General features: G+C 45.2%; 1 protein-coding gene across 1 annotated transcript; it reads left to right on the plus strand.

The window, feature by feature from the left end:
* Positions 1-893: 893 nt before the first annotated feature.
* On the plus strand, positions 894-15004 carry LOC115082509 (eukaryotic translation initiation factor 1b). The gene is made up of 4 exons (XM_029586736.1): positions 894-1089; positions 1658-1821; positions 6616-6717; positions 14619-15004. The coding sequence occupies exons 1-4, from the start codon at positions 1059-1061 to the stop codon at positions 14661-14663; spliced, it is 342 nt and encodes a 113-aa protein (XP_029442596.1). The 5' UTR covers positions 894-1058; the 3' UTR covers positions 14664-15004.
* The last annotated feature ends 9269 nt before the right edge of the window (positions 15005-24273 follow it).

Raw genomic sequence — 24273 nt, forward strand, 5'->3', positions numbered from 1 at the left:
GGGCAGGTGAGCGGGGGCTGGGGGAAAGTTTGCGCGTGAAATTTCATCTCTCTCTTGCCTGTCCGTACAGGTGCTTTGTTGCGCGTACAGGTGCTTTGTTGCGCTCCCTGCTGCCGATCGCTGGCTACTGGGGCTTGCTGGCGCTGGCGCTCAAGGCAGCGGGGTCTGTAGGAGAGCCATCCACTTTCCTGGTGGAATGGCATTTCAAAAGACATTTGAAATGACAGGTACCAGCGCACCCAGGATACTGTATAGGCGCTGTATACCGCTCTATACAGTAAAATGGATTGCGCACGCCTACCGCTTCATGGATGCGCTTTGGACGCGGCTTGCATTTGCGTCTCATTTGAATACTGTATCGAGCGGTATGTGATCCAAAGTGTGCGCGTGGCAAACGAGGGTGCACCCGGCACTGCCGCACTCTTTCTTACGCGTCCTTACTGTATCGGCCTGAAATGGAGTAAACTTCTAACTCATAAAAAAAACTACTAACTCTGAAAAGAAACGAAAAAAAAAAAAAAAGCAAACCCAAACTCTGAAACTACCACGAAACGGAAACAGGGGCTTGAGAAACAAATACCAACAGAAAAATAATGAGCTGAATGCAAGAGACCTATTTCGAAGCATTGCTCCGAAAAGTGTGCGAGGTTAGGATGGGTGCGAGAAAGAGATAACCTAGAAAACTACATTTCCCAGCAGGCTTCGTGGTTTCCGTCCCGCTCAGCGTGACGTAGGCACAGCTCCAGAAAAGGGAAAAGGGAAAAAAAAAAAAAAAAACCCATCGGCGCGTTCTTCGGCCATTTTGTGGGAGTAGCGAATCTTCCTCAGGTTCCGGCGTTCGGGTCTCTGGGTTGTTTTTTTCTCCCCCTCCCCCCCCGTTTTCCTGCCTTCCTTTTTCAGCTTGCACCTTTTTTTTTTCCCCTCCTCTTCCTGGTATTTTTTTTCTTTTCACCGTCGTCGCGGGAAAAAAAAAAAAAAAAAGGAAAAAGAAACAGGAAAACCGGCAGAAACCCGCCGACGCCTTTTCATTCGCAACACCGGTCGCGTAATAGTATCGCATGTCCTCTATCCAGAACCTCCAATCCTTCGGTGAGGAGCGGCCCCTCTGCCTGGCGGGGCGGTTGGGAGGTGTATTCTTAAGTTTGCGTGTTTATGCAGGTGGTGGCGGCGGCGGGGAGGGAGCTGCTTGGGGAGCAGGAAAGTCCCCCAGTAAGTGGAAGGAGCTGGGCGGAGGCCTCACCCCAGTGCTCTCCTTCGCTTTCCCTTGTTACGGGAGAAGCTCTATCCTTGGGGGAGGTGGTGGTGAACATAGACTTCGAGGCGTCCCCCCCCCTTTCCCGTGCTGTTATTCCTATTATCGACGATGACTTGGGTCCCTCCCCCCTCCCTCGTTACTGTGCGGGCTCCCACCCAAGAGCTGCGGCTGATGCAACTCTGCTAGCGGGATCGAGCCGCAGCCCCCCCCCCCCGGTCAGAGATTTAGGCTGTTCAGGAGGGGAAAAACCTGCATTTTTTTTTTTTAAATCAAGTGGAGAGTTCAAAGGACCCCTTTCAGAATATTTAAAATTAGCAATGTCCAGGTGGAAATAGTTTTCCCCAATCTTTTGGATTTGGCTCTGTAACCAGTGCATTTTTTTTCCCCATCTCTTTTTCACAGACCCCTTTGCTGATGCAACTAAGGGTGACGATTTACTCCCGGCAGGGACTGAGGATTACATCCATATAAGAATCCAGCAGCGGAACGGCCGAAAAACGCTGACCACAGTTCAAGGGATTGCAGATGATTACGACAAAAAGAAACTTGTAAAGGCCTTTAAGAAGGTAAAACGGAAAGCTGAGGATACTCTGTAGCGGAAACGGGAGCCTGCTGAATAATTTCAAATAGGGGTGGAGGGTGTTTGCTAACTCTACTGATTTCGCTGTTAATGACCTATTTTTGGATAGAAGGATATGAGGAAGCACTGAAATATCAGGTTAAATCCAATAAACTGAATTATATTTTCTGCCTCAGATATTTCCTTTATTTATCTCGGGTATGGCTGAGGTTTCAGGCTGTCTCCACGCCTTTCACATTTAGTTTCAGCAGTTTGGACTCTCTTCAATTGTTTAGAGAAATTAGAGACAGCTAAGGAAACACAGTGAATGCTGCAAAGTAAGAATTCAGTTTAAGTAGGCAGCATATTTCATAACAAGCATGTTCATGTGGGATTTCTAGAGTAATGTCAGACAAGTATTATTCATACTAGAAAAATAGAACATAATCTCAAATAGACAATACTGTCCATCCAGCCTGAACATCCACATCTCCTGTTCAGTTTGGTCCACACTTCCTAAGTTCTGATGCTGGCCTCCTCTCTGTGACCTTAACAGGGAGATTGTTCCATACATCATCACCCTTCTGAAAATAAATAATTCCTTAGATTACTCCTGAGTCCTCTTCCTTTATCCTTATCCCATGACCCTCCCATTCCAGAGTTTCCTTCCTGTTGCGAGGCCTTCTCTTTTGCATTTATTCCTTGACAGTATCTAAATGTATGTCTTGTATCACCCCTTTTCCTCATCGTACATATCTAGAACATCTAGCCTGTCCCCATATGCTTTATTATGAAGAAAATCTACTGACCATTTTAGTAGCTGCACTCTAGACAGATTCATTTTGAAGATGTGATCCTGTTTCCTACTGGTTAGCCCCCTCTCTATACCTAAGCATGCTACAGGTTTTGCTACAATGTTAATATCCTCTGGTATGATTACCTCTAGATCCTGCTCTTTTGTGCCCAGATCTTCACCCCCTCCCTATACTGTACTACTCCCCTGATTTTTTTTTTTTTTTTTTGCAGTCCAAATGCATTACCCTGCATTTTTAGCACTACATTTTATTTGCCAGAGACTGCACAAATTCTGGTCCTTGAGCTACAAACAGGTTAGGTCTGTTTTTCAGCATATCACGTGCATGAGACTTGTATGCATTAACTCGTTATATGCAAATACCCATAATGAATATGCATGGAATAGCCTGAAAACCAGGCCTGATTGTGGCTCTTAAGGACGGGAGTTGACCATTCCTGAAGGTTTATGAGGTTCATTCCTCTAGCTTCACTGAGATCCCTCCTTATATTTTGCAAACATTCCAGGGTGTCTACCTTGTTGCAGATTTGGTTTAGTTATCTGCAAAAAGGCAAACTTTTTTTTTTTTTAATAGCCCTTCCATGAGATCACTTAAAAATATTGAACAGAACCAGACTCAGTACTGATCTCTTGGCCCACCAGCAACCCCCCCCCCCCCCCCCCCTTACTCAGTGAACTCCATTTACACTACGCTTGTCATACCATTCAATCAGTTTCTAACCCAGTCAGTCACTTTCAGGCCTATGCAAACCCTGTCAGAAGCCTTGCTGAAATCAAAAGAATGCTACATCAAGTTGTATCCTCTGATTTAACTGTCTTGTCACCCAGTCAAAGTAATTGATTAGATTACTCTAAACCATGATACCTCCAGTCCTCTAATACAGCACCAAGAACACGTGGGTGTGTTGCCACACTTCCCGGTCTTCTGCTGACCCAGCTGCTCCCCTTACCCAAACGAAATAGGTCCTCTGCCTGGGCGGAACGCAGCTGGAGTCAGTGGCACCGGCATGCTCTCTTCCCGCACACCGGAAGAGGAAGTGGTGAGCAGCAGGTGCATGGGTGGGAAGAAGAGACCATGCTAGCGTGGGCAGCATCTACTGGAAGAAAAGGAGAGGCGCGGCCTGAAAGATGAGCAGCACAGCTCGGAGTAAAATGAGGAACAACTTCAACCCCCTTGGCCAATGGGACTCCTTTCTTCGCGAGGGCTGAAAATGAAGGAGGTTGCTGCTGTCTTTAGGGTTGGGAGGCTGCTGCTGCTAGTTCAGGGGAGGGGGGGAGAGTGAGTGAGCGAGCAAGCAAGCATGTGTGTTTGAGATCCTGTGTGTGAGAGTGCAATAGCATGGATGTGAAAGACTGAGAGCCTGTATATGTGAAAGAGTATGTGTGTGATTGAGAGCTGATTTAGGTGAGGGAGTATATGATTGAGAAGCTTGTGTGTAAATGAGAAGAGAGCATGTTTGTAAGCATGTGAATGAGTCTGTGTGAGAGAAAGACGGCATGTATGTGTATGACTGGCCTGTGTGTGTAAGCGTAAAAAGATAGCATGTGTGTAAATGTGTAATTAAGAGCCTTGTATAAGTGAGAGAGAAAAAGCATGTGTATATGTGAGAGATTTAGAGCCAGTGTGAGAGAGAGAGGAGAAAGTTGCAAGCAAACCATCCCTCCTCCTGCTAATTCAAAAATCTCAGGGCACCTGGATATCAAATGTTCCCAAATATGCAGAGCAAACATTTTTTTGTATCCTTATTTTTCATTACTGGGTCTTCGTGTCTATTTGAAATATTTTATTGGTATCTAGAAATTTTTTATGAGTTTTTAATTGGATATTCCATTCATCAGCTGTTTTGAAATAATCTGTTCTTTTTGTTAGTATGGTTTTACTGCTACTGATTTTATAATTCTTGATTTGTTTTATAAGGATGGGTGATGATTCTTTTTTTTCCTTTATTACACTGCATACAGAGACTCTCTGACTTGTTGCGGTTTCCAGTTCAGTTTTTGTCTGCATGCTTCTAGTTATGCGTTTTGGTCTCTTTATTCTTTGTTAGGTGAGGGTCAGCACGTGATTCAGGTGAGGTTTTCTGCTGGCTTGTAGTTTGTTTTGCGTAGGGCTCTATAGCAGCCTGGCTTGGTCCGTTTTCCTAATAGATGTATTGGTATCTTAAGGCCTGGTGTAATATTTTCAGTGTTGCCTTTTCTTATGTAAGGTGGTTACTGTTTAAGTGCTGGAAATTGGTGCTGTTTTGGTGTGGGATATTTATGCAATTTCTGTTCAGACAGAATACGTATCTTTTTTTCCTTGTCATTCTTAACAATAAAAATAATACTGGACCTTTATTTTTTATTTCTGCCGTAAATTGTAATGAGCAGTGTGTCACACGTGAGTGTGGTCTGTCAGGTGTGTCACGATGGAAAAAAGGTTGAGAACCACTGGCTCTATTCTATTACACTCTTATCTTTTGTTTAGCAGTGACTTTATAAATTTATTTTCCACTGAAGTTAGATTAACTGACCTGTAGTTCTCACACTCTTCCTTACTTTCACTTTTGTGGCGATGAACTGCATCTGCCTGTCCTCAATACTACTCCCACCTCTAAAGCATCAAAAAGGTTAGCCAATGGAGCTACCAGAACTGTTTCCCTAATAGCTTAGATGTATCCTGTTCGGTTCCATCATTTTATCTACTTCTTAGTTTAGGTAGCTCTTTACAAATGCATAATGTTCTACACCCTATTTGTGTGTTGTCAGTTTCTCAATTATGAAGGTGTACAATATACAGTACATATTGTATTTTTGTCCCCCCTCCCCACATACCTGAGTGGTTCACGGGGATCCTTATGGGCCTGAGCTGCGGGCCTGAGCTGAAATGATTGTATGTTCAGTTATTGCAGAGTTACAGCCTGAACCATTGATTTGACACTATAGCCCTGACTTTTATAGTTCTTTAGTAGTTCTGGCATTTTGGAGTTCTGGATATATTCCTGCAGAGTCCATGTGAATACTTTAAATACAAAATTAAATAAGTAATAAGCTTTCAGTTTTGGGGCTTTTGCTTATGAAGTAAAGTAAGAATGTCATATGTAGAGAGATATGCTGATACTAAGTCAGATGCTAAAACAATATACAAATTGCCACGCCACAGGTGTGCTCCTGTGTATACTCGCAATACTTGACTGGATTCGGTGTAACTGGTTAGCTATAAACTGTTAATGTCAATTCACTTTGGTTTAAATCAATTTAAAACAAATGTAACTATGATAGCACTCCAAGTTAAATTGTACATTTTTCTTGAAGTAATGTTTATTCGTGGGTCAGTCAATCAGATATAATTAACTCCAGTTAAAAACTAGAAATATCATTCAGAACTAAGAGGTTATTTTCCAGGATGTGCACAGGATCATGATGCATATGTATGGATTAGAGATCCTTGTTAGTACTCGTGTCTCCCCTTACATGACCTGAAAACTTAGGAGTGGATAGAACATGGAGTAGAGGGGCACTGTTAAAAGGGAGGTGCCATTAACATCTGTTAATATTTATACTAACATTTCCTAATTGCCACCTGCTTCTGGTCTGATATCCTGGGACTTAGTTTAAGCAGAAGGGAAGAGGCACATATTTGCTTTGTTCTTTGGTATCTGACCAGAACAAATAAATAGCAAATTTAACACCAGTTGTCTTCTGATTTCAGCAGATGCCACCTAAGATTTTTTTCTAATTCCCAATCCAAGTTTCACTATTTAACCCAGGCATGCCTGATTAGTGCAATTGCCATAAAAGTGGACTTAATCCAGATTGTGTTGTGTAGTCTAACTTCATGTAAATTTAATAAAGATCAAAACCTAAAATTCAGTTCTTTTAATGCCATGTAACTTGTATATATAAAAAAAACGTTCATAGCTTACTATTCTTACCTACAAATGCTCATTTGATTAGTTTTTTTGAAGTTGAATTAGATATGTAATAAATAGGCCTTTATCCTTGCAGAAATTTGCTTGTAATGGTACTGTGATCGAGCATCCCGAATACGGAGAAGTTATCCAGCTACAAGGTGATCAGAGAAAGAACATCTGCCAGTTCCTGATGGAGGTAAGCAAATTCAAATTGTTTGTAAATTACTGGTGATGACTTAAGTATTTGTTAAAATACACAATCATTTAATGTCTTATTTTATTAACTCTTTGCTAACCTTGCATCTAAATTGTTTTTAACCACAAGAATTCCATGCTACTGTCATGGCTGGAAATAAAGCATGTGTATAGCATAAACTATGGTGTCTTGAAAGGATATTGTTGAAAGGGGGCAACAATAATGGAAATGCTAAGTATAAAGTCTAAAAATAAATCCAAAAGAGGAGAGACATTTAGTTGGCTACAGACAGTTGTACTGCTACTACTGTTTGCTATGAATTTTCATGGGGTATTCTCTCAAGCCTTGCTTAGAGATGTTGAAACTGGACGGGTGGTGATGGGCAATAAATGCTTCAAGTGGTGAAGCTAGTGGATAAATGTGAAAACTGTAGGGATAAAAATGAGATTAAAAGAAGTAGTAGATAACTTTTGGTTAACTAGTATTGTTTTCAAATAGTTTACCATTGTTTAACTTCTGGAGTAATGTCAGGAATAACCTTGCTCAGGCGGATTATATGGTTAAAACTTAAGTCAGCATAAACTGCCGTGGTGAATACCCCTGTTTACTTTCAGGCCCTTGCCATCCTAATGGCAAGGACCTGAAGTGAACATTTCCTAGCGTATAGCAGATGGACTCGGGACCAATGGCTATAGTGTGCTCCTGATAGCAGTTGGAGACGGCGTCGGATTTCAATCTGACGTCAGTACTACATATACCCCTGCAGGAAGCTCTGCTCTTCAGTATTTCTCAGTCTCCTTAACAGTTCGGGACTATGCACACGCTTGCACAGCGTTAGAAAATTCAAACCAAAGAAGAGAGAAAATTCCAAAATCTTACTACGAGACAAGCCCCGCTCTCCTGTGGTAATACCTAAGGGTCCCTTCCCCAGTCGAGAATTCCTGAGGTGATTTCAGAGATCCTTCAGAGGTAAGCCTCGGTCCGTCAGCCGGTTCCTAGTGTGGACTTATCCCCCAGGAGGGAGCAGCTGAGAGGCAGCGGGTGCAAAACCGAGCACGGCGGTGAAGGTATTTCCCTCTCCCCCCGCAGCCGGAGACCAGTAAGCACAGAGACAAGGTAAGGTAGAAAACTTTAAGTCTCCGTGGCTCGGATAGCCGCACAGATCGCCTGTCGGCGTCTGTCCCTTTGGGTTGAGCAGCCCTGTCCAGGCTAGACACAGATCCGGCTCGACGATCCTCCCACTTGGAGACCCTCCGGAGGGAGTGCCATTTCCCCCCCTCTTGATCGCTGTACTGTCTGTCTAACTGAGCCATGCACACAGCAGCGAGCCGGGCACATAACATACTTGTGCGCACAGCGGTGGGCGCACAGTGGCGCATGCATCTCCGTAAGCACACATACTGGCCTGCCAGCACGCCCTCGGCGCACCCAGAGCGCATATCTAAGTCTCCCGGCACGCACATATACGCGCACAAGCCATGGCATCACCGGCCAAGAAAGCCAAAGCACAAGCCCTCTTTCCAGCCTGCCACATAAGAGCTGCGCAGCATGAAGAGGCTACTGCCCTGCACCTACAGTGTGAGACGGCTCTGGGAGAACCAGGGCAAAGCCCACCCCAGCCAGTACAGGAATCCGTATCCACAGATAGTACCTCGGACCTCTCTATCCCCAGCTCGGCCTTCCAAACGGGACATTCGGGGAACGCCGCTTGGTTAAATGTAGACCCAGGAATCTTTTTCCTGGGTGGAATTCTTTAAAGGTCTGCAAACCTTCGTCCAGATGCAATCGGCGCCACTGGTGACACAGCCTCCACTAGAGGACCCAAACCTCCCAGGCCCTTCTCGGCCTCCCAGAGACGTGCCTCCCCTGGACAAAAGCCTAACCTTAGGGGACACTGACACCTCTGAGGAAGACCCAAGAATCTCTGGAGGAAGGGGAAATCCCTCCAGGAATGGAACCATACTGAACCATGATGCGTTTCTTCTCCAAAGACGAACTACCAAACCTTGTGTCCCTGAGCCTGAAGGAGCTCACCATCCCAGGCACAAGCGCCACAGCGGAGCCAAAGACAAACCCTCTTCTGGTCGGGCTCTGTCAGGCCTCACACCATTTCCCATTGCTGCAAGCCGTACAGCAACTGATCAACCTGGAATGGAATGCTCCGGAGGCCAGTTTCAAAGGAGGACGGGCCCTAGAAGCCCTATATCCACTGGAACCCTCAGCCAAAGAACTCCTGGTGTTTCCCAGAATGGACGCCATGGTCTGCGCTGTCACAAAGCACACTACCATTCCAGTCGAAGGAGGAGTAGCACTCAAGGATGCCCAAGACAGACGTCGGGAATCCATTATTAAACAGTCATTTGATGCAGCAGCTGTGACACTACAGATCACTGCCTGTTATGCCGTGGTGACAAGCGCATGCTTGTTAATGGCTAGGAACACCACCATGCCCGTCGAAACACTAGAACCAGCAATATCCTTCCTCATGGATGCGACTTCCGACCTGGTGCACATTTCAGCTAGGGGCATCTCATCCATTGTGGCAACCAGAAGGCAGCTCTGGCTCCGAAGCTGGTCAGCCGACGCAACTTCTAAAACGAAACTCACGAGAATGCCGTTTAAAGGAACCCTCCTGTTCGGAAGTGAACTGGAGAAGTTAGCCGACAAATGGGGCGAATCCCCAATACCTCGGATACCGGAGGACAAGATCAAGAGAAGCCAACGCCCCTCTCCCCGAACATCCAGGGGCAGAGGATCACAGCGTTTCAGACTGTACAAGAATACATACCAAGAATCTCGCCCCGCAGGCAGGGGCCAGTCCTTTCGGAACAAACACAAGAGGGGAGCTGGCTCAGGTCCAGGCCCCAGCTGCACCCCACAATGAGAATCAACAGACCCATCCACAGAAGAAGCCATAGGGGACAGGCTTGCCAGATTCTAACAAAGATGGTTCGAGATAACGTCGGATGAGTGGGTCCTAACCATCATTCGAGAGGGATACTTTCTGGATTTCCACAGCATCCCTCCAGACAAAATTGTGAAATCTCCTTGCCATTCCCCCTCAAAGAGGACGGCAGTGGAAACCACACTAACCAAATTGCTCGCCTTAAAGGCTATAATACCGTGCCCATGCACCAATGAAATACTGGACACTATTCCATCTATTTTATCGTCCCCAAGAAAGAGGGAATGTACAGGCCCATCCTGGACCTCAAGTCGATCAACCACTACCTGAGGGTACCACACTTCGCATGGAAACACTACGCTCTATCATAAGGGCGGTACAGCCGAGAATTTCTGACCTCACTGGACCTGTCAGAAGCCTATCTGCACATCCCAGTCCATCACGATCATCAGCGCTTCCTATGCTTGACGATCCTGGACCATCACTACCAGTTCCGAGTGCTACCCTTCTGGCTAGGTACAGTCCCTCGGACGTTCACCAAAATCAAGGTCGTAGTGGCAGCGACTCAGGAAAGAAGGCATCCTCGTTCACCCATATCTGTACAATTGGCTGATCAGGGCAAAATCTCCAGAGGAAAGCCATCAGACGACCACCAGAGTCAAGAATCTCCTGGAGAACCTCAGATGGGTCGTCATCGCAACCAAGAGCTGTCTGCAGCCCTCCCAATCTCTGGAATACCTGGGAGTCTGCTTCGACACCTAACAGGACAATGTCATTCTTCCCACTACAAGGAGAAGGAAATTGATGGACCAGTTGAGAACTGTTGGACGGTGCTCGCCCCACTGTATGGGACTACCTCCAAGTCCTCTGACTCATGACATCAACCCTAGAAGTCGTACCATGGTCAAGGGCCCACATGCGACCACTACAACGTTCTCCACTGTCACGATGGAACCTGATGTCCCAGGACTACACTGTCCGCCTCCAGTTACCGGCAGAGTTATGGATCCAGCTCCTATGGTGGCTACAAGAAGACCACCTGAACAAGGAAGTAAAGTTATCCCCACAGACCTGGGTCTTGCTCACCATGGATGCGAGCCTACGAGGGTGGGGAGCCCACTGTCAGGAACTGACGGCCCAGGAACAATGGGACAAGGAAGAGTCAGGATGGAACATCAACCGTCTGGAAGCCCGGGCAGTCAGACTAGCCTGTCTACGATTCAGTCACAGACTCTGGGGTGAATCTGTCAGTCATGTCGGACAACGCCAAAACAGTGGCCTACATCAATCGACAGGGAGGAACCAGAAGCCAACAGGTGTCCCTGGAAATAGACCCCCTAATGGCGTGGGCGGAAGCAAAGGTATAAGGGATCTCTGTCATCCACATCGCGGGAAAAGACGTCGCTGCGGATTACCTCAGCAGGGAAAGTCTAGACCCAGGGGAATGGAGGCTGTCAACCATAGCCTTCCAGTTAATAAGACCGCTGGGGAACTCCAGCCATGGACCTTCTGGCAACCCAGTCTAACGCCCAAGTCCCCAAGTTCTTCAGCTGCAGACGAGAACCACAATCCCAGGGGATCAACACCCTTATCCAGACCTGGCCACAGGAAGACCTGCTGTATGCCTTTCCTCCATGGCCACTACTGGGCAGGATTATCCGCAAGATAGAACACCACAGGGGGCTAGTACTTCTAGTGGCCCTGGACTGGCCAAGAAAGCAGTGGTACGCAGACATGCAAAGACTTCTGGAGGGGGGAACTCTCTGTATCTACCTCCACACAGGGACCTGCTCCAGCAAGGACTGATCCTCCACGAAGACCCAACTCTATTCTCGTTTACGGTCTTGGCATTGAGAGGACTTGCCTGAAGAAGAGCGAATACTCGGGGGCAATGATTGACACCTTGCTCCAAGCACTCAAGTTTTCCACATCTTTAATGTACATATAAATATGGAGAATATTCGAAGCCTGGTGTAAAGCCCGTGACATCCTTCCACAGACAGTCAAAATTTCCTGATCCTGGAATTTCTGCAGGATGGCTTGAAGGGGTTGTCTTTCAACTCCATCAAGGTTCAACTGGCCGCACTGGCCTGCTTCAGAACCAAAGTGGATGGCATCAGTCTATCTTCCCATCCAGACATCTCCCGCATCCTGAAAGGGGACAAGCAAATCCAACCACCACTAAAGTGGTCGGGTACCCCTATGGAATCTCAATCTAGTACTCTACTTCCTAGCGGTGTCTTCTTTTAAACCTTTTCGCAGGCTGTCCCTACGGCTCCTGACCTTGAAGACTGCATTCCTAGTGGCAATATGCTCAGCCCGTCGCATCTTCAAACTTCAAGGACTATCCTGTCGGGAACCGTTCCTCAGATTCACACCGGGATCCATACAGCTACGCACTATCCCCTTCCTTCCTTCCTAAGGCGGTTTCTCATTTCCACTTAAACCAAACCATCTCGCTGCCATCTCCTGACGAGCATAAGGACTCTGAAGACTCGCGCCTCTTCTGCCATCTTAACGTCGGCAGACTCCTAGTCTGATTCCTGGAAAGATCAGAATCCGTACTAAAGACAGACCACCTATTCGTCCTTCACAGTGGGAAGAAACAAAGGGAAGCGGCCTCATGGGCAACCATAGCCCGCTAGATGAAAGAAGTAATCAGGGCGGCCTACGTAGAGGCAGGCAAGCCTCCACCTCTACAAGTCAGACCCATTCCACCAGAGCCCAGGCAGTGTCCTGGGCAGAAACCAAGATGCTGTCACCCACCGAGATCTGTAGGGCGGCGACATGGTCCTCTATTCACACCTTCTTGAGGTTCTACTGCCTGGGTATTCAGGCCCGGGAGGATATAGCATTTGCAAGGGCATTACTAAGTGGGCCATGGGCAGCCTCTCACCTGGTTTGGGAGTAGCTTTTGTACATCCCATTAGTTCTGAGTCCATCTGCTACACACTAGGAATGGAGAAATTACTTACCTGATAATTTCGTTTTCCTTAGTGTAGATAGATGGACTCAGAATCCCACCCACGGCCACCTCAGAATCCGGAAATCTCGGGTGACAATCCCCGAGAGCAAGACAAGCACAGGTAAGCCACGCTTGTCCTCTAGTTAGGACACCCATAGTTACTCGGCGTCGGCGTTTCTCAGTTGAGTGCACTGGTGATCTCCAGCTAAAATTCACGTCAACCAGTTCAAGTTAATAAAGTTATTCAAACACACACATATCCATAATTGCTTATCGAGGAGAATACTGAAGAGCAGAGCTTCCTGTAGGGGAATATGTAGTGCTGACATCAGATTGAAATCTGACTCGTCTCCAACTGCTATCGGGAGCACACTATACCCATTGGTCCTGAGTTCATCTGTCTACACTAAGGAAAATGAAATTATCAGGTAAGTAATTTCTCCATTGTTGGATGCAGTGTGTTCCCTCTTATTTCTTCTATGTACAGTGATCTTTGAAACACCATTTTATTTTATTTGTATTTTTCCCATGTGTGCTTTCTTTCATGACTTGTATACATGTGCACAGCTTACCAGGGGCATTGGTTGGGTGTCAGTCAGAAATGCAGAATCCTCCCCCCATCCCCACATTTGGTAGTCCACTCATTAGGTTGATAGCGGCTCATATTTGGGATATGAATTTCAAACAGGATTGTTAATGCAGTTGTTCCAGTTGATTCTGCTCTAACTCCAGCATAATTGGAGAGAGTACCATGTTTTTCTCCATGAAAATTAGTAGCCACAGTAGCAAAAATCTCCTTATACAATCCTTTAAACTATCATTTTCTGGCCATATTGGCTATGATTTAAGTATTTGCATAGTATGGTGCATACTTACCCCATGTAATTACTTAATACAAACAAAGCATGGTTTCTTGCGATGTCCATAAACTATTAAATGTTAACTCCCCTACTTCAAAATAGCAAAAAGGCTATCAAAATTCTTTGGTTCACTTTAGAAAATGGTGCATAAGAATTTGTATTCATTTTATTACTAGTAAAATACTTTAAGACTACAGAGGCAGTCATTCTTTTTTATTTTTTGTTTTCCCCTCAATTTTTACCTTGTTGCTAAAATGTTTGTGGTGTGTGTTTTTATTTCTGGATGTCTAAAACAGCCATTTTATGTAACCTAAAATAGTTTAAAATGTTTACAGTCTCTTGAGAGTAGAAAGAAAATACTTCCAAGAAAACGTATGTGGCTAGCATTTGGTATGAGGATCTTCTTGGGTGATAAACAGACCTCCTTTGTTTCAAACTAGAATATTTCAAGAGAATTTTGCTCCTCTTCATTGCTAGTTTACTTCTGAAACTCCCATTCAATTTTTTTTGCTTTGGTATACATCAGAAACATTTTAAATACAAAAATATTTAAAAAATAAATAAACAGGCTGTGATTCCACAGTCCTTGCTATGAAATTATAGCACTTGGAGCCCCTCCACACCCCCAAAAACATTGGACTGATGCTTCTCTTGCCACTACTGCAGCTGTCAAATGTTTTTTGTTGGCACAGCTCATCCTTCTCTCCCCTTGCCAGTCTTTAAGCTCTTGTCCACATGGCTATATTTAAAAACTTGGAACCATGACTACCTGTTTTATGGTGATAAACACAAATTTTACTTTCAAAAATATTTTTAGTATGAACGTATATCATTTTGTGAAACCTGGTGGCTTTGGTTCTTGCAGTACTGTATCCTTGTGGATAAACAGCACTGAATAAAGTGATTGGAAACTCCCCCCCCCCCCCCCCCCCTCCCTCCTCCATGGCCTCAGTTTCTAGTTAATACTTTGTTGAATGTAGATAAAGGTGACTAGGAAAGTGAATTGAAATGTTTGCCCTTTACATTTATTTTCAGTACCAGTGACAACTATTTGCAGATTTAAGGAGTCAAACTATGTTGTTTTCAATTTGGTTATTGTCTATGCAATCTTTTTTGGGTAAGGAGAAACCTAAACTCTTTTTTTTTGTGTTTTGTTTTATTCTTTCTTTAGATTGGTATCGTCAAGGAGGAGCAACTTAAGGTTCATGGCTTCTGAAATGTGTATAAACACTTGAATTGTTTGCAGATTTTGCTCTTGCCCAAGTTGGCTACTTTATGAAAAATGAGTCTTTGCAGTATATGGACTTTACACTTGTCTGAGCAGTCAACATTTAATTTGCATTTGCATGACTACAGAAGATGTGGGATGTGTAGGCTAGTAACACATAAGAAAACAGCTGTAAGATGGTAACAGAAGACTTTTTTGTGATTTTTAGCACATTTCCAATGGAAATGTTTTAGTGCTGATTGTTCAGTTTACTTTTCACCTGATTTAAGATGTTTTTGTTGTAATAAAACCATGTATGTTGCTACCAAACAATAAAATGTTGTCTTTATTATTGGTGGTTAAGATGCCATTACATTCTTATGGATGCTATTTAGAAGTAATTACAGTTCATCTTGGAATTCTCAAAAGAAGGAAGGTAATTTTCTCCTGACCTTCATAACTATAAACAAAATCTTTACTGGCATACACCCTCTCCCTGTTATCCTGCTAGACCATTCCATTCCTATGGGTTTATACCTCTCTGCCAGCAGATTGTTACAGAACTCATTTTCTAGCAAAATAATCATGGTTAATATTGGTACAGCATTGCTGTTCACCAGTATTCTATCTCCAGCAAATGGAAGCAGGTGTCTGGATTGGTATAGCAGAAAAGTGCTCCAGGGGTTTTATACCTGTCTTGGAGAGCTCATTGCCTGCAGTCTTGAACTGTCTCTTCACATTGAGCAAAATCCTTGGCTGGCAAGATTCTTTCCCTAGTAAAGCAGCCTTGGATTGCACTCCCAAGGATTTTTTTTTCTCTTGGTAAAGCAGGTCCTGATGCTCTTGGTTTCCCGTCGATAGCAGGGCTGAATTAGCCATGCTGTCATGGGAACTGTCCATCAGGACTGGGAGGCAGAGCTTCCTAACTTATGTCAGAGCTTTGCTCTGAGGCTGTGCTTGGTTTCCCGTGCTGCTAACAACTCTCCTCAGTCTGTTTTTCCGCACGTGGGATCACACGCGGAGCTTCAGACCTCCTCAGCTCATCTTTGTTTTCAGGGAAGTGCAGCTCAGGAAAACGGAAATATGAAAGATCACAGTAGGAAGGATGCTCCCCGACCCTCGGGGTTCAAACCCTGCCTCTGCGGGAAGGTCATGCCATCATAGATGGACATGACCGCTGTTGCAGATGTCTGGGCCCAGACCACCCGCTAGCGTCGTGCCCTCATTGTGGTTGGATGTCCCCGAGGGCGCGACACCAGAGAAGGGAAAAAATGGAGCACCTTCAATCGCCCGAGGACCGGATCCTATGCCCCGCCGTCGGAAGCCCACTCTTCCCGGGGCCCGCCAGGACTGTGCCACCCCCACAGCGTCGGGGGGCCTCGATGGAGCCTCCTACTTAGAAGGACCGAACGATAGGTAAAACTCCGGCCTCCAGAAGTCTGGATCCGTCCCGCGACACGCGCCGACGCCGGGCAGAGTCGCATGCGCCAGGGTGGATGATAGAACCTGCCCGTGGAGCAACCCATGTGTCGAAGCCACAGACGCAAGATACGTCGACGCAGCGCCGTGCGGACGCGACCCGGAACACGGCGTCGGAAGGTCTGATGCACAAATCGAGGCCTTCGGCATCGCCCCAGGCATTGACTGCAACACAGGTGCATCGGCTGATGCACGGGGAAGCACCATTGTGGCGCAAAAAGAGGACGCCGATGCATCGAAGCAAGCCTGCAAAAATCACGGCGCCGTCGGAGCACGGGACTACTCCAGCGGCGCCGACACCCGAAAAAAGGAAGAAAGCCAGAACTGACAAAACTTCCAGAACCTAATGGGAAAAAAATCCCATTTGTTACCACCGTCTACTGCCCACATAATTCCAAAAGCCTCCAGGTGTGCACCGTTAACCCTAACACGTTCTTCACCGGCTTCTTCATCAAGATCAGAGAGGGACGAAGGTCCAATCCTCCTTTCTTTGTCTCCAGTTTCATCTGCTTCCTCGACTTCTGTTTTCTCAGACTTATCCTCAGCTTCTAAACACCACTCCCGAGGTGACGTCCTACAGGAACCGCTGGTAAAAACGCAAGGGACCAGAAACACTACGCACACGACACCAAGCCGCCAGATTCTGATATTCTACTGGCAGCAATTCCGACAGGACACCCACAGGCACCATCTCGGCCACCAAAGACGAAATATTCTTTTGTTAATCTCTCCCTGGCATTATCTGGTTTCTTTGAGGTCATACAATCCTCTTATCAGCTAGCAGACTCCTGGCCAGTACTAACCCGGAGTCTCCAGAACAATCTGTGCATTCGTCTCCACAACACATACACTGCCTCAGTCTCCACAGGATACACAGCCTCCCTCCCCACATACACCTTCTCCGGTCCCAACACAGTCACAGCAACCTCAGGAACGGCCACTTAGCCCAGTGTCGCTGGATCTCCAACCAACGTCACCAGACAGTTCAACAGGGTATCCCTCGGAGCAAGGGGAAGAACCAGCGGAACCATACTCCCCGCCGGAAGACCTAATCCAAAGTTTTTGGGAAAAAATGGGTTCCAACCTCAACATTCAGCAGGTGCCTGATCCGAGATCTGAAATGTTAGGTCTCTTGAAAATCTTTGACCTTCCAGCAGAGCTTACCGCTCTGCCTCCCCATGCCGTACTGGACTCAGTTCTGGAACGCTCTTTGGATACCCCCTTCACACTTCAGTGGTCTCCAGGAAGACCGACCTCAAATATAAGATGCAAAAATCGCCCTACTACACGATGGCACAACTACCTCATGCGTCCCTGGTCGTTGAATCGGCAATGGCGAGGACAAGGAAGTCCAGATTACACTCGGCTACCCCTCCGGGCAGAGATCTTTTTCGTTGGATGAATTTGCGTCCAGGCTCCTATGCTAGCCGCCTGCATTAACCACCATCAATTCTACATTATTCAATACCTCTACGAGCGTGTGCAATGGATGAAAGAAAACTCTGACCTTGCCCACCCACCCGGGGATGCTTACCACGTTCAAGATTTGGAGGAAGGCATACGCCATCTGTTGCGCATGGTCTACGAAGGGTTTGAGACCTCCTCTCGTGCGTCGGCAGCTGCCATTGCGGCACGACGTGTGGCGTGGCTGAGGGCCAGCTCTATTAGAGAAGACATCCATGAAAAATTAGTCAACTTACATTGCAAAGGTGACAACTTGTTCGGGACACGTTTTCAGAAACGGTAGCTCAACTGGAAGAGCAGTCAGTGGCCGTACAATCTCTAGCCACTCCTCAAACTTACTCTGCTTCACGCCGATAATCTACGCTACCCCGCAGACAAATATTCCAATGCCGACCTTATCGACCATATGCCTCATACTGTCCCCCTCCTATCAGACTCCCCATCTGCAGAATCAACAGAACCAAAACCGCAGGGCCAGCGTCCACAGGCTCAGCAACCTATTGACCCCGCCAAGCCTAATCTGTCTTTTTGAACATCGCCCTGCTACCACTGCAGCCGGTTCTAGCAGGAGGAATCAAACAGTTATCAACAAGGGCCCTGAACTTGGTGGTCGGTGAAACAGCTAAGTATGGGAAAACAAGTGTGGGAGCTTGCTGGGCAGACTGGATGGGCCAATTGGTCTTTTTCTGCTGTCGTTTCTATGGGGGAGGAGGCAGAATGGGGCAGGCGTGAACCAGGATGAGTGAGGGATCCAAGGGGCTGTGGAAGGGGGAGATAAAGGAAAAGGATAGAAGTGTGATGGGGGAGACTGGCTTGCATCCTTCTCCACATCATCCTTAGTCCTCACTCTTTTCTCATCTTCCTCATCCAACTACCCCCTTGCTTTTCTGTCCTTCTCCTGACCCCTCTTCCCTCCCATTCCTTTCTTCTCTGCATCCCTCCTCTGTTCACTTTGTCCTCCTCCATCCCTTATTTCTATCCCTCCTAAGGTTCCTTTTATTTCCCTCCTCTTTGATCTCTTCCCTTATTAGAAGAAAGGACATTATCAGGTAAGTAGTAATTTTAAAGGATATGAGTAAAATGTTATTTATTTCAAAGTTAAAGAAGTGTTTTAGAAAAGTCATGATTAAATTGGTTCTCCTCATAACCTTTATCAGTGGAAGTATTGGTGTTTAATGAGCATACCATTTTCCTGTTATTAGCTATGCTTTATGTTAAACTAATTAGGTTCTAGCCCTAAATTCTCCATATGAAAAGTCACCACTGCTAATATAGCAAGGGGCCCTAGAATATCAATACACAATCTACTAAGAACAAATAATGACTAGCTTACTACAGCTAATTTGCACAGAAACTACATACTAGCAAAATCCTTTCATCTGTCACACATGCAAAATATGGACAGATCCACACCAAATACAGAAAAAGGGACCACATGTTAACATGCAGACAAAATCGAACTGGAAACCTCAAGAAGCATACTAGGAAACATTTGAGTTGTGATCACCCTGAGACACCTGTAGATTAGAGAGGGCAAAGAGCCTACCTGCCTCGGGATGGGTCCCTTGCCCCCCATCCCCCCCCCCCCCCCCCCCCCCCCCCCGACTAAACTCCAGCCTTTAATCTGCTCTTCTCTCTTTCATCTCCATCCCTTTCTAATCAAGTCTCACTAATAATACCCAGTCAGAATACTGTGCACAAGTGGCTCAATTATTTATTAATGTACCAGTATCTGCCCTTTTTAAATTTTCAGCAAAGGAGTGTGGGAGCTGATAAGCGACCCAGGACTCAGCTGAGCCTTATATTTAATTTTAGGCTGCCTCGTTCGAGTTCAGGACCCAATTCTGCCAACATTCTAGCTCTCTTCATCATGTTGAGGAGGGTGAATCTTGCTGGGCTAGGGCCTAGAGACAGCCCTGTCCTTTAAATCCACACTGGAGTGGTAAGAGCCAGTGGCCAGGCGCTTCTAACTTTATTCTTCTACTGTCAGCTCATATTCCTCCCATGCTGTTCAGTTTATAAATCAACTGTTTAAACTATGCAGAAGGAAGAAGAGCCGGTAGTAGAAGGATGAGGTTAGAAGTGCTTGACCACCAGCTTTAAAATTCTCATGGGGCAGGCTTGGCCAGAAACTGTTTGGCCCATTGTGTGATTGGAGGCACTTCTGGATTGCCAGCAGCTGCAGTTCTTCTGTCCTGGGGGGGGAGAGAAGTAGCAGAAAGTATCCAGCAGACTGGGAGGAAGTGTGGGTTTTGGTTTTTTTTTTTCTTCCTTTTATATCAGGAGGGAGTGCTGGAACACCCCAGGGCAATTCTGGCCATGGGTGCCCTTCAGGCAGAATGCCTATGGCTGTGGCCACATTGGCCATAGGATAGCTATGGCTCTGGGCCTATTATCTAAAGAGAGCTTAGCCATATCAGCAGGCTTCTCAACGTTTTATCTCTTACGACCTTAATGAACTAGGAAAAGCTTTTAAATGCACGTTGTCAAAGGGGGTAGGAGCCTATGGCATTTTGCTATTCTCTAGCTGGCCTTCAGATTCTAGCCACAGCTCTGAGCTATCCCTAGTAAAGCTTGGTCATCAATTCTTATCTTCATATCAGAACATAAGTTGTCATACTGGGTCAGAACAAGTGTCTATCAAGCCCAACATCCTGTTTCCAACAGTGGCCAATCCAGGATACAAGGACCTGGCAAATACCTAAACAGTAACTAAACCCAATGTTACTAATACTAGTAGTAAGCTATGGCTATTCCTTAAGTTTAATAGCAGTTTAGGGTCTTAGTAACATAGTAATGATGGCAGAAAAAGACCAAAATGGTCCATCTAATCTGCCCAGCAAGCTTCCCAAGATAGTAACTGCCGCTCTGTGCCAGTTTAGCTTGCTTTTTTTTTTTTTTTTTTTTTTATATATTCCCATCCTCTAGTCTTTTAGGGATCCACAGTGTGTATCCATGGCTGTTTGTATTCCTTCACAGTTTTAGTCTTTACCACTTCCTCTGAAAGGGCATTCCAGGCATCCACCACCCTCTCAGTGAAGAAATATTTCCTGATTGGTTCTAAGTCTTCCTCCCTGGAGTTTCAAATCGTGACCCTTAGTTCTACTAAATTATTTCCAATGGAAAAGGTTTGTTGACAACCTTGGATCATTAAAACTGAAGGTCTGTATCATATCACCCCTGCTCCTCCTCTCCTCCAGGGTACACATATTCAGGTTCTTCAACCATTGCTCATAAGTCATTCGATGGAGACTTCTGTTCCAGGAACTTATCCAAATCTTTTTTTAAACCCAGCTATGCTAACTGCCTTATGACATCCTCTGGCAATGAATTCCAGAGTTGACTTGTGTGTTGAGTGAAAAAGAATTTTCTCCAATTTGTTTTAAATGTGCTATTTCCAAAGAGTAAATAACATTCACAATAGCCCATTCTATCATATTCCCCATTTTCTCCAAGCTGAACAGTCCTAACTCTTTAGGCTTTCCTCACAGTGTAGCCATTCCATCCCCTTTATCATTTTGGTTGCCCTTTTCTGAAACTTTCCAGTGCAACTATATCTTTCAGATGCAGTGACCAGAATTGCACACGGTAGTCATGGTCTCTGGCAAAACAAGCTGTGATTAAACCAATCTTGAAAAATAAAATTGGCAGAATTGATGATTAGGACTAATATCCAATCTGCTTTCTTAGCTAAAGTCCTAGAAAAATCAGTATTATCCCAATTAGAAATCCACCTAGAAGACAATAATATTCTGTACCCAAACCAATTCAGAAAATTTTGCTCAACAGCAACCCTTCTTAATTCTTTAACTGACCCTGTACTATACGGGTTTGACAATGATGAATCTTATATCATGGTGCTAATTGATCTAACAGCAGCCTTCGAGAACATAGACCATACCCTGCTATGCTAGCAGTTGAAAAAAAAATTGGAATAGACCGAAATGTTATCAATGGTTCTCCTTCCTTTCTAGCAGATAGGTCTTTCCAAGTCAAACTGGGCAATCACATATCTGACATCTTCTAAATCAATAAAGGTGTTCCCAGGATTCAACATTCTCAGCTACACTACTCAACATTTACATGCTGCCTCTATGTACATTATTAGCGGAGCTAGGAATAAACTTCTTCCTATAGGCAGATGACATACTACATCCTATTCAATAAATCATTTGAAAAAACTGCATCAGCAGGGAAGCAATACAACAAAAATTATCTCAGCTGAAAATAACACTAAACACAAAAGAAACTGAAATTGTGTGGTTAAGAAGAAATTCCTTGATAATCAAACCACCAATCCTAGACCTGGGAAATTTTAACATTATACCCTCAGATCAAGTAAGGGACCTAGGAATACAGATCGATGAGAACTTTACAATGAAAAAGCATATAAGCAAATTAATGAAAATTGGATACTCCAAGCTGAGAATATTATATTGACTGAAACCATTACTAACAATACAGGACTTCCACACAGTTTTACAAGCACCAATATTTTCAAACAGATTACTGAAACTCACTATTACTAAGCCTATTAAAACCACTACAACTAATGCAAAATCCCTCAGCTAGACTAGGCTAGGGCCAAGGAAATTTGACCACATCAGCCCCTCGCTGATAGCATCAGGACATGCTAGAGAGATAACATTCCTGGATGGAATAAATGATAGCTTTATGGAGCAAATGGTTCAGGAACAGATGATTGAGGGAGCAATTTTAGATCTAATTCTCAGTGGAGCACAGGACTTGGTGAGAGAGGTAATGGTGGTGGGGTCGCTTGGCAATAGTGATCATAATATGATCAAATTTGAATTAATGACTGGAAGAGGAACAGTATGAAAATCCACGGCTCTCGTACTAAACTTTAAAAAGGGAAACTTTGATAAAATGAGAAAAATTGTTAGAAAAAAGCTGAAAGGAGCAGCTACAAAAGTAAAAAAAAATGTGCAAGAGGTGTGGTCGTTAAAAAACCATTCTAGAAGCACAGTCCAGATGCATTCCACACATTAAGAAAGGTGGAAGGAAGGCAAAATGATTACCGGCATGGTTAAAAGGGGAGGTGAAAGAAGCTATTTTAGCCAAAAGATCTTCATTCAAAAATAGGAAGAAGAATCCGAAAATAGGATAATGCATAAACGTTGGCAAGTTAAATGTAAGACATTGATAAGACAGGCTAAGAGAGAATTTGAAAAGAAGTTGGACATAGAGGCAAAAACTCACAGTAAAAACTTTAGTAAATATATCCGAAGCAGAAAGCCTGTGCGGGAGTCAGTTGGACTGTTAGATGATCGAGGGGTTAAAGGAGCACTTAGAGAAGAGAAGGCCATCGTGGAAAGATTAAATGATTTCTTTGCTTCGGTGTTTACTGAAGATGTTGGGGAGGTACTCATACTGGAGAAGGTTTTCATGGGCAATGATATAGATGGACTGAATCAAATCACGGTGAACTTAAAAGATGTGGTAGACCTGATTGACAAACTGAAGAGTAGTAAATCGCCTGGACCAGATGGTATACACCCCAGAGTTCTGAAGGAACTAAAAAATGAAATTTCAGACCTATTAGTAAAAATTTGTAACCTATCATTAAAATCATCCATTGTACCTGAAGACTGGAGGATAGCTAATGTAACCCCAATATTTAAAAAGGGATCTAGGGTTGATCCGGGAAACTACAGACCGGTTACCCTGACTTCAGTGCCAGGAAAAATAGTGGAAAGTGTTCTAAACATCAAAATCACAGAACATATAGAAAGACATGGTTTAATGCAACAAAGTCAGCATGGCTTTACCCAAGGCAAGTCTTGCCTCACAAATCTGCTTCACTTTTTTGAAGGAGTTAATAAACATGTGGATAAAGGTGAACCGGTAGATGTAGTATACTTGGATTTTTAAAAGGCGTTTGACAAAGTTCCTCATGAGAGGCTTCTAGGAAAAGTAAAAAGTCATGGGATAGGTGGCGATGTCCTTTTGTGGATTGCAAACTGGCTAAAAGACAGGAAACAGAGAGTAGGATTAAATGGACAATTTTCTCAGTGGAAGGGAGAGGGCAGTGGAGTGCCTCAGGGATCTGTATTAGGACCCTTAATTTTCAATCTACCATATAAATGGGCTCTGACCGACGGCCCGCAAATGCGCAGTAGAGAGCAGCTCTACCGCGCATGCGCGGGCGGGAGAGCACATTGGTCAGAGCGGAGCTACAATATGGCACTGGGAGGAGCAGCAGCTGAGCGGCGGTGGCGATATTGGGAGGAGCAGCGGCGGTATCGGAGTGTCGGGCAGGCCAGTATATGGCGCTGGGAAGAAATGCAGTGGTGGGGAGGAGCAGATGAGTGGCGCGCGAGGGAGAGATCCCCGGAGACCTCCCGTCTTCGTGTCTGTGCCGTCCAGCGAGAGCGGGGCCGCGCTGAAGAGAACAAGAGGGAGAGGAAAGGGGTTGTGGATGAGGTGAGAGGGGATAGAAGGAAAAGGGATGTGGGTGAGTAAATGGGAAGGGTAAGAAGTTGTGGAGAACAGAAAAAGAGGGAGTGGAGGAGGGCTGAGGGAGAGGGAAGGGGTTGTGGATGAGCTGAGAGAGGATGGGAGGGGATGAGAGTGGGGGATGGGATTGAGAGAGGGTGGGGGAGTGACTGAGGGAAGGGGAAGGAGTGAGATGGAGAATGAGAGAGGGAGGTGAGAG

This window comes from Rhinatrema bivittatum, unplaced genomic scaffold, assembly GCF_901001135.1.
Source record: "Rhinatrema bivittatum unplaced genomic scaffold, aRhiBiv1.1, whole genome shotgun sequence".
Classification (NCBI taxonomy): Eukaryota; Metazoa; Chordata; class Amphibia; order Gymnophiona; family Rhinatrematidae; genus Rhinatrema; species Rhinatrema bivittatum.

Coding starts and splice junctions, on each gene's coding strand:
- LOC115082509 (XM_029586736.1), top strand. CDS start 1,059: ATGTCCTCTATCCAGAACCTCCAATCCTTCG. Junction 1,822..6,615: donor TTGTAAAGGCCTTTAAGAAG/GTAAAACGGAAA, acceptor TTATCCTTGCAG/AAATTTGCTTGTAATGGTAC. Junction 6,718..14,618: donor TCTGCCAGTTCCTGATGGAG/GTAAGCAAATTC, acceptor TTCTTTCTTTAG/ATTGGTATCGTCAAGGAGGA.